The sequence below is a fragment of the Gymnoscopelus microlampas genome, assembly GCF_963454915.1.
Source record: "Gymnoscopelus microlampas genome assembly, chromosome: 17".
Lineage (NCBI taxonomy): Eukaryota > Metazoa > Chordata > Actinopteri > Myctophiformes > Myctophidae > Gymnoscopelus > Gymnoscopelus microlampas.
Window position 1 is genome coordinate 11,626,902 of NC_139954.1, and position 9,758 is coordinate 11,636,659.

Genomic DNA, 9,758 nt, shown 5'->3' on the forward strand with positions numbered 1-9,758 from the left:
CAGTGTTATGGTTCTGCTGGTAAAGGTGAGGGTGACTTTAATTACTTTGTGCTGCCTGGTAGCTTAGCATAATAATAATAATAATAATAATAATAATAATAATGATAATAATAATAATACATGTTTTGCATTCATCTAATCATAAAAGAAACTTAACTAAACTGTAGTGCAGTAGTAAAAAGTACAATATTTGCCTTTGAGATGTAGGGAAGTAGAAGTAGCCCTAAAGTATGAAAACAAATTGTACACAAGTAGGCCTACAGGATAACTGGTATAACCTGAGACCTCAGTGGGCATATTTTTTCTTTCTTTCTTTTTTTTCGGAAGACTGGACACCTCAGGAACCAAATGGACCCATAAAGGGACCAGTTTATTTGGACTTTAGATCTGAAATTGAGCTGCACTTGCCACTTTCTAACCAGCAGATGGGGGTCCACTCAATCTTGTCTGACCTCACGTCACCAGGCTTTCAGCAGTAGTACCCTGGGAGTTATGATGCCACGCCCAGTGGTGGAAAAAGTACTCACATTTCTTACTTTAAGTAAAAGTATCATTGATTGATCAATACTGCAATTTAGAAATACTCTGTTACAAGTAAAAGTCCGGAATTCAAAATTTACTTGAGGAAAAGTACAAAAGTATTGGTGTCAAAATGTGCTTAAAGTAGAAAGTAGGCCTATGCAGAATGTCCCATTTCACAAGTTTTCAAATGTAAAAAAATCTATTGAAAATAGCAGATCTACAAGCTCACAATGGGTCTCAAGGCATTGTGAGCTTAAGTTGTAGATCGGTTATTTTCAAATGGCCGAAATGTATAAAGTGTGGTGGTTAATGTATGTTTTGTAATACTAATAATAATCTACAAAGTATAAAAAAAAGTTTTCCAATAATTGTAGTGGAGTAAAAGTATATTTGCCTCTGAGATGTATGTAGTGGAGTAGAAGTAAAAGTACAGAACATTGGAAATACTCCAGTAAAGTAAAAAAAAAGACCTCAACATTTTACTTAAATACAGAAATTGAGTAAATGTACTTAGTTACTTTACACCACTGGCCACGCCTGAAAGGTCCTGCCGACGTCTCTCATTGGTCAGTAGGGGAAGGTGTCAGATGTCTGAGAGAGAGCAGTAGTAAAATAAATATAGTTGAGTTTTCCCAGCAAGAAAAGTAGGCGGTCTGTCTCTCCGGCTGAGTTTTGAATCAATGGAGTATGAACGTTTAAGCAGGTTATAATGTTACTAAAGTCCATTGCGTTAACGTGAGTGAGTCGTTTGGGAGATTTGATAGTTTGCAGTAGAGATAGGGGTAGGTGGTAGTTTATTTTTTTAGGGTGTGATTATCGCATTCATTGTTTTGTTATTAGTTCCAGGAGTTATTATTCAGGTGTAAACTTAACAACAAAACCGGCACTATAATGTCGGGCTCGAAACAGCAGCAGCAGAGTAAAGAAGACATGGAGCACCAACAGCAGACGACAAACTCGTTACTTTGTAACACGGACAACAACGACATCAGAGACATGGTGAATCGTCACCAGCAGGGGGCGGTGTGCGCTGTGTGTAAACGGCTGTACCGCGAGCCTAAGATCCTGCCGTGTTTACACACCTTCTGTTCAGACTGCATTGTGCAGTTAGAGCCGTTCTCTGTGTCCGTGACCACCGGTCCTACCAACACCACTACCACCACCAACCGGTAGGGCTTTTTTTTTTTTTTATGTGTAAGACCTGAGGCGATTCTTAAAATGTTTTCTAAATCCTAACAGTTTTTTTGAAAAAAAAAAAAATCAAAAAAATATTTTTTCAATATTTTTCAAAAATAGCAGATCTACAAGCTCATAGCGCGGCCCCTCGGTGCCGCGCTATGAGCTTGTAGATCTGCTATTTTTTTAATAGCCAACGAAAGCCAACGAAGCCAACTAAAGTGACACAGATGCGTTCCAGGTTAATGGGTTAATTAATTATCATCAACCGGTAGGACTGTCAAGATTATTTTATGAAATTCGACACGATGACGATAAATTGTCACACAAATAAATTGCATTAACGATTACATTTTTTATATTTTTTTCGTTGAAAATTGGAACATTATTGTGAATAAAAATTACATTTCTGTTTGGCTTTTGGTCTTTGAAGTTGCACAGGGCAGATATGACAAATAACCTAAATATACAAAGAAATGACCGACATATTAATAACTTTATACATACAAAAACATGGTAACACATGACTTGCTCACAAGGTACCCGTAATTAACGCTTAATTTATGATTACTTAATACAATATTCATGCGTAATTAAGCGTTAATTAAGCATTCATGAATTCCTTGTAATTCATGTATTAAGAAACTTTGCTTAACTAATTAATGATGAATTACAAGGAATTCATGATGAATTAATGCTTAATTAATGCTAAATTAACGCTTAAATCATGTATTAAGTAACTTTGCTTAACTAATGCTGTTAATTGATGATGAATTACAAGGAATTAATGCGTAATTAATGCTTAAATAATGTATTAAGTAATCATAAATTAAGCATTAATTACAGGTACCTTATGAGCAAGTGTTACCAAAAACATTAATAGCGGAATTAGCCGCTACGCCTCTGATTTCCACCACTTTTGAAAATGTTTGAAAATGTTTGTAAATGTAAGAACATTTTTCAATTTGGAAACAATTATGATGATTATGCAAAAAATAATTGTTATTATCTCAAATAATTTCCATTAATAAAAGGCGATTATGTAATAATTGTGACAGGCCTGCCACCAACCGGACCTCATCGTCATCAAGAAGCAGCAGCAACAGCAGCGAGGATCCGTCCCCGTCCCACCGCGACAAGAAGAAGACCGTCCTCTGTCCGGAGTGTGACACCGAGGTGGACATTCCTCTGTCGGGAGTGGGGGGTCTGAGCACGGACCACCTGGCCCTGGACGCGGTGTTCGCGGAGACCCTGATGGCGGACGGCCCGGTGGTGTGCGACCTGTGCAGCGACGGAGACGCGGAGAAGCGCTGCGAGGTCTGCTCCGTCAACCTGTGTGAGTTCTGCAGCCAAGCGCACAGGTGGGTCCAAACGAAGAACCGAACTGGGGGCCAGTTGCACCAAACCTCACTAAGTTCAAACTAGTTATAGCTATAACTAGTTATAGCTTAAATGGCTTTAAAAAAAGCCATTTAGACCAGGAAAGCATCTGTGTCATTTTTTTATTTCTTTGGCTATTGAAAAGCCAAAGAAATTGGCTTTTCAATGGCTATTGCAGATCTACAAGCTCATAGCGCGGCACCGAGTGCCGCGCTATGAGCTTGTAGATCTGCTATTTTTTTTTTTAAATGGTGATTTTTTTTGCAAATCTTTAAATATATACATATTTTTAGGCAAACATTTGTAAAATATTTTTGTTCCAGCTACCCCACCAGAGGCAAAGATTTAAGTTACAAACGTTTATATATATTCAAAGATTTGCACACATTTTCACGATTTTTCAAAAAATAGCAGATCTACAAGCTCATAAGCTTGTATATCTGCTATTTTTGAATAGCCAAAGAAATCTAAAATGACACGGATGCGTCCCCAGATTGAACGGGTTAAGCTATAACTAGGCTAAGTTTGAACTTAGTGTGAGGTGGTGCAACTGGCCCCAGAACACTGGATATAGAGGCATAACAACTTGTATGCCAGTGCTGCTCAAACTATTTTATTTCATTCCAAGGACCCCCCCCATAACTCTATAGTGCACAAATGGAACCAAATGGACCCGTAAGGGTCAAGCCTGCCCCTACTGCTAAGTGGACCTGTAAGGGTCCAATTGTGCACTTAAGAGTTACCCATATAAGGGTCCTTTTGTACACTTTAGAACAGACCTGTTAAGGGTCCGAACCCCCTCAAGGAGCCATGAGCCCTGGACTCCATCTGCAAAGTAACTAGTGACTAATTAGTGGAGTAAAAAGTACAATATTTGCCTTTGAGTTGTAATGGAGTGTAGAAGCATAAAGTGTCAACACAATTGGAAATACTCAAGTAAAGTAAAAGTACCTGTACCTGAGTAGATATGCGTATTACTTTCCAGAATAGAATAGAAGTTAGAACTGGATTGATAGTGGATATCTGAGGGGGGTTCCATTATTAATGGGGGATGATAGTTAGGAATCAAATGAACCCTTACAGGTCAGTAACTCTGAGAGTGTACAAATGGAACACCTGTTCTATTCTATTCTATTCTAGATGTGAAAAGTAACTATATATATGTACTCAATTGAACTCCATTAGGCTACATCTCAGAGGAAAATATTGCACTTTTTAATTACTTATTTGACAGCTTGGAATGCCAACACTTTTGTATTTTTACTCAAGTCGAAGTTTAAATGGTCTATGGTTTCCGACTCCGAGTCAGACATCCGACTTCCAAGTAGCTGACAACATTGATGGGTCATCATACATCAAATAAAAGCCTGTATTTACCTTGATGTACTCCGACTTCCAAGTAACTGACAACATTGATGCGTCATCATACATCAAATAAAAGCCTGTATTTACTTTGATGTACTAAAACCTCCCTTAAATACTTCCACAGAAATGGGAGTTAGAATTTCAAGGGAAACTGTATCGGTTTACCTGGTTGAGTCATCATTAGTAGGAAATGTGCCCATATCAATCGCGTGTGCTTGCTTGTACTTGTGCAATTCGAAAATGGCCCCTGTCTAAGTCTTAACAATTAGGCTATCAATTATAGCCTGATGATTCTGGTTTTACTTGTGGAGCTAGGCTGTCATCTATGCACAACTGTAGAAAGAAGAGGAAGTCCGCACACTGTTGACGCTCCAGCGACCACAATTTTATTTAAGGCTCACAGCACACAACTGTCCATATAGATCCAAATTAATCACATGCACAGAATTACTTCAAATGATTATGAATATCCAGTTATAAATTGGTCATTGTAACCTACCTGGTGTATGTAATTCTATGAGCAACAAAAACACACTTAAAAGAGTATATCTCTGTGTTGGAAATTGGGATAATGCATCTCTCTAATATGCCTAACACCTGTTGAAGTGTTGCTTAATTGTTCAACCACCATCTTTAAGACGCTGAATAGATTTGACTGGGTCGTTCACACTTGCTGTGCGTTGATGTCTTGTAAATCAATAATTTTATTAATCGAGTACTTTCATTAACCACTGAAGCAGATCGACAAGTTCACAACGTGTCGCAGAGCAACACGTTGTGAGCTTGCCGATCTGCTATTTTCAGCGAAAGCTTCCCCCACAATAAACAGAAAAGACACTAGTATAGAGCACTGAGGGACCATATGGGATGGTTAACTGTTGCATCCCTATTCTATTGCATTGTGGTCAGGAGGCAGAAGCGCACGGCCTCCCACACGGTCCAGTGTCTCCAGGAGATGAAGCGCCAGGGGCGCGTGTCGCGGCCCGTCCTCTGCTCCTTCCACCCGGGCCAGGAGCTGCGTCTGTTCTGCGAGCCGTGTGACCTGCCGGTCTGCATCGAGTGCTCCGCCACGTTCCACCGCGACCCCAACCAGCACCGCTGCTGCCCCGCACACGACGTCATCGACCGGCACGGCGACCGCATCCGCCAGCTGGTCTCTGGGTGTCTGCGTCCCCGTCTGGAGCGCCTGGAGGAGGCGCTGAGGAAGGTAGGGTCTGAGTTCAAAGCGAGACTGGTGGCCCTTAACCCGGAGGTCGCAGGTATGACGGTAGAAACGGTGTCCGCCCCTTCTGAAGTCTTGTGTCTAGACCACTGTTTCCCAAAGAGTGGATCAGGACTCATCTTTGGTTCGCGGACCAATATTTTTATGGGTCACAAGTTAATATATATAAGATTAAAAAAATAGTATTTCATACCCAAACTAGCAAGCACGTAGCTTGTAGATCTGCTATTTTCACTAGTTTGGGTCCCGGGCAAAAGTCTAATTTCTCTTTTGGGTCTTGAGCTAAAAGGTTTGGGAACCACTGATATAAATGGTACCCAATGCACTCGGTATCATGGGTTGGATTGGGGGTAAGTCCCTGCGTCATATACTAGCGTCCTGTCCAGTGGGTGTACTTGTACATGAAGCTTCCTCACGCTACGGAAACAGGAGATAGGCTCCTCTCCTGACCTATGGGCCACATGGCTCAGGAACTGTTGATTCCCATGGTGGCTTACTGTGACCGTTGACCTGACAGGTGTCAGTGGTAGTGGCTCAGTGACATTGAGATCAGAGCAGCACTGTTTAACTGAAATGTGTATCGACAAGACATATAACTGTTACTGTTGTGCTTTTGAAACACACTACTTTTTACACTTACCATTTATCTAAGGGCTCCACATGTCATAACATGTGTTAACTTGTCTTATTTCCCCTCAGATCATCCCCTTTTTTACAATTTTACAATTTAGGCATTTACTGTATCACTTACAGTACCAAAATGTAAGATGGGAGTAAACGGTATGAAACCTAGTCCACCAACAGTAGGATAAAACGGTTAAGATATAGAGTGTGTCGTGGATAAATGACATGCGTATATCCGCTCAGGGTGATAGTGTAAGACAAAGTTTATTTAAACATCCAACAGTGAAAAATAACTCAAGTGTGCAGGCCTCATGGCCTAAAACACTCTCCCTTCGGTCCTGTGTCCCCATTAGTTCTAACAAACACCTCTTATAGTGTCCCTCTCACACACATAGGAGGGCTGTTACTCTTGTGCTAGTAAGCTGCCCCCAAATGGCAAGTATTCTATATGTGAACCGGAACTAGCACATTACACTAATAGACAGAACTGCTGATAGGAAGAAACGGGACAGCTGTCCCCATACGACAACAATAGCAGCAGTCTGTGAATGGCCCCACACAAGTGGAGGGACACCAGCTCTGTATGAAATGATTCATATTAAGGGTAGAACCCACATTCCTCCACCACAAATGCAATGAAATCAATGAAGTCCTACCAACGTGTCTAGGATTGCAGGTTGACTTCAAACCTAGAGTCTGTTTATAAAGGAGACACAGACAGACAGATGGGTACAACCAGGGGTGCACTGGTCGCTTCACGCGACACTATACAGCATTCTGCCAGTTTGTCTTTGTTGCAGGATCACGCGTACGCACAATCGCACATGCACCGCCGTGCACTTCGGTGCCTGCGTTCCCATACTATGGTTACTCACACACTGCTACTGCTGTAGTACCCAATACCACTGTTGTAGCACGCAGATTAGTTTTTGGTCGGTTGCATCGTTCTAGTATTTATAAAACCCACAGACAGACTACAGTACCAATTAAATCTTTTTTTTTTTAACTTTTGTGACACTGCATGTAAGTTGGGAATTCATTATAATGTAACTAGTGCATTCATTTACTGAAAAGAATACATAAAAGGTTAATATTTGGAGATACAAGGTTTACTCTTGTCATCAACGACATACAGTACATTCATGGTCAGTTCAAAATATTTAGTCAAAATGAAAGTAGGCGTCACTTTTTGCAGATAGCGGATTCTATTTGACCAATTACCTCACAACAACATTAATATTTAGATTGTCCAAATGAGGTGGGTTCCTCACACTGAAGTGTCACTTTGTCCCAAAATGACGTGTCTCCTCTCTACTGTAGGTGGAGATTTCCCAGGAGACCTTGCACACGCGGGTGGAAACGGTGGCGGTGGAGGTGCGTGCGTTTGCCAGAGGCTATGCCAACGCTGTGGAGTCGCACTGTCTGTCTCTGCTCCGAAGGCTGGAGGAGGTCCGAGTCCAACGCAGGTACAATACCACAGAAAAGACGCTGTAATTAAACCAGTGGTTTTCCAAGTGGGGTCCTTGAGGGGGTTCCTACGGGTGGGGCAGGGGTGTATTGCCCGCTTCATGCGCCACCACGGCATCCCACCAGTCTTTTGAGCAGGAGTATGCACATGCACCAGTCAGTGTGCCAGAATACTGTCACACTGCTACATGCATGATAGCCTACGCCCTACGCTGTAGTAGTAGCGTAGCATGCAGATTAGTTGATGGTAGGCTACTTAAGGAAAGTTTGTTAATATAGGAACAAAATCATCAAGTAACATTTATACTTCAGCTATTCGAAAATAGCCCATCTACAAGCTCACAACGTGTCGCGATGCAAAACGTTGTGAGCCTGTAGATCGGTTATTTTCAAAAATGTGGTGCGTCCCTGACGTCCGCGGCCAAATGCAAGTTTTGGGGTCCTTGACATGAAAATGTTTGAGAACTGGATCACATACAGTATGAGGTACCTGGGTTTCTATGCAGGTACAGTGTGAAATAACATAACTTGTATTCGACTCAACAAACAATCAGTTGTGAGTGTTGACCACATGAAACCTAACATTCTGAAAAGAAATTAAAGACATACAAGCTCACAATATGTCACGACAGAAACTGATTGAAAATAGGGAATACGCTGCAACATGACAGTTGCTATATCGTCTCTGTCAGCTGGAAATGTCCAAAACTGTTACTTTTCAGGATTCAAATAAAAAAATAAGCAAAAGTAGCTGATCTACAAGCTTGAAACGCGTCGCTTCGCGCTGCGTTTTGCGCTGCGTTTCGAGCTTGCAGATCTGCTACTTTTGATGCTTTCGTATGGCGCTGTTGTATGATCAAGTAGGACATTAATTTACAAAAAACGCAAACAGTTAGAATATGGAGATACAGTAGGAGGTTTCTGCCCGACAACAATGATATACTGTACATCTATCTTTTCAGGGAGGATTTAAAATGTACTTGAGGTTTGCAGGTATAGCTGATCCACAGAACTGCTGATGAGTATTAGAGGTTGTTCTTTTTTCTTCCCATACAGCCCTCAAAAAAACATGGTAAAAAGTCAGTGGAACTACCTATGGTGGGGGACCTGTGGGTATCATCACTAACTTTGGAAAAGTATAGTTGTATAAATATTTGTGTACTACATTATTTACGATCCTGTGAACTTAACACAATTTAATCTGGGACACTCTGCTCCACTCTGAGCCACTTGAGGCTGATAAAGCTGGCAGGCAGAAGGTGAGTTTTGGGATGTCTGGGAGTTTGAGGACCTTCTAACTAATTTATTTTGAAAGGTCTGCAATTTTTGTTTGAGAATCATGGGAATGCTATTGTACCCAGGATGTACAGGCGTAGTCAAAGTTATATTGAACAAGAGCTCTCGGGCCAATATTTCAAGGGCACTTCTATCTATTAGAGTGGATATTCTAGATAGAAAATACTTGTCAAATAGCTTGTTGTCTAATATTCAGCCTAAGTTACTGCTTCCTCGGCTGTAGTTTCTGAGTCATCTATTACCACTCTGAACCCAGGAGACTTCTTTAATTTAGCATTAGACCCAAAGAGTATCGACTCTGTTTTGCCAAGATGGAGAGACAATTTTTTATCTGCTAAACAAGTACTGGTTTTGTGAAGTTTAAAGTAACTTTTTAACTTTTTTCTCTTATGATGTATAAATTCTGCTCTTCCACATAACCCTCCAAGCTCCGGAGTGATCCAGTGATCCAGCTGTGTGACACGTCATAAGTAATTACCGTCGCTTCAAAATGACGGCGACTGAGTGAGGACAGGAGGGTTCCCATTCCTCAAAGCAAACCCGATCGATTGCTCCGCCCTCGCCTCTCGTTCCGTGCCTCCTTGCTCGAAGGCGCTAGTGCTGTCACGATTCCCAAAAATTAAGTTGACGATTAATTGTCATACAAATAATTGCGATTAACGATTTCATTGTGTTTGACGTTGAACATTAGAACATTATGAATAAA

The 9,758-nt window shown here is 41.1% G+C and overlaps 1 protein-coding gene across 1 annotated transcript in view; it reads left to right on the plus strand.

Moving 5' to 3' along the window:
* The first annotated feature begins 1,260 nt into the window (after window positions 1-1,260).
* Window positions 1,261-9,758, plus strand: part of trim45 (tripartite motif containing 45) — an 18,078-nt gene continuing 9,580 nt past the window's right edge. The window contains exons 1-4 of the mRNA XM_084084767.1: window positions 1,261-1,691; window positions 2,757-3,059; window positions 5,353-5,650; window positions 7,610-7,755. Of these exons, the coding sequence (XP_083940893.1) occupies window positions 1,414-1,691; window positions 2,757-3,059; window positions 5,353-5,650; window positions 7,610-7,755 (1,025 nt within the window). The 5' untranslated portion in view covers window positions 1,261-1,413. The remainder of the gene's footprint in view (window positions 1,692-2,756; window positions 3,060-5,352; window positions 5,651-7,609; window positions 7,756-9,758) is intronic.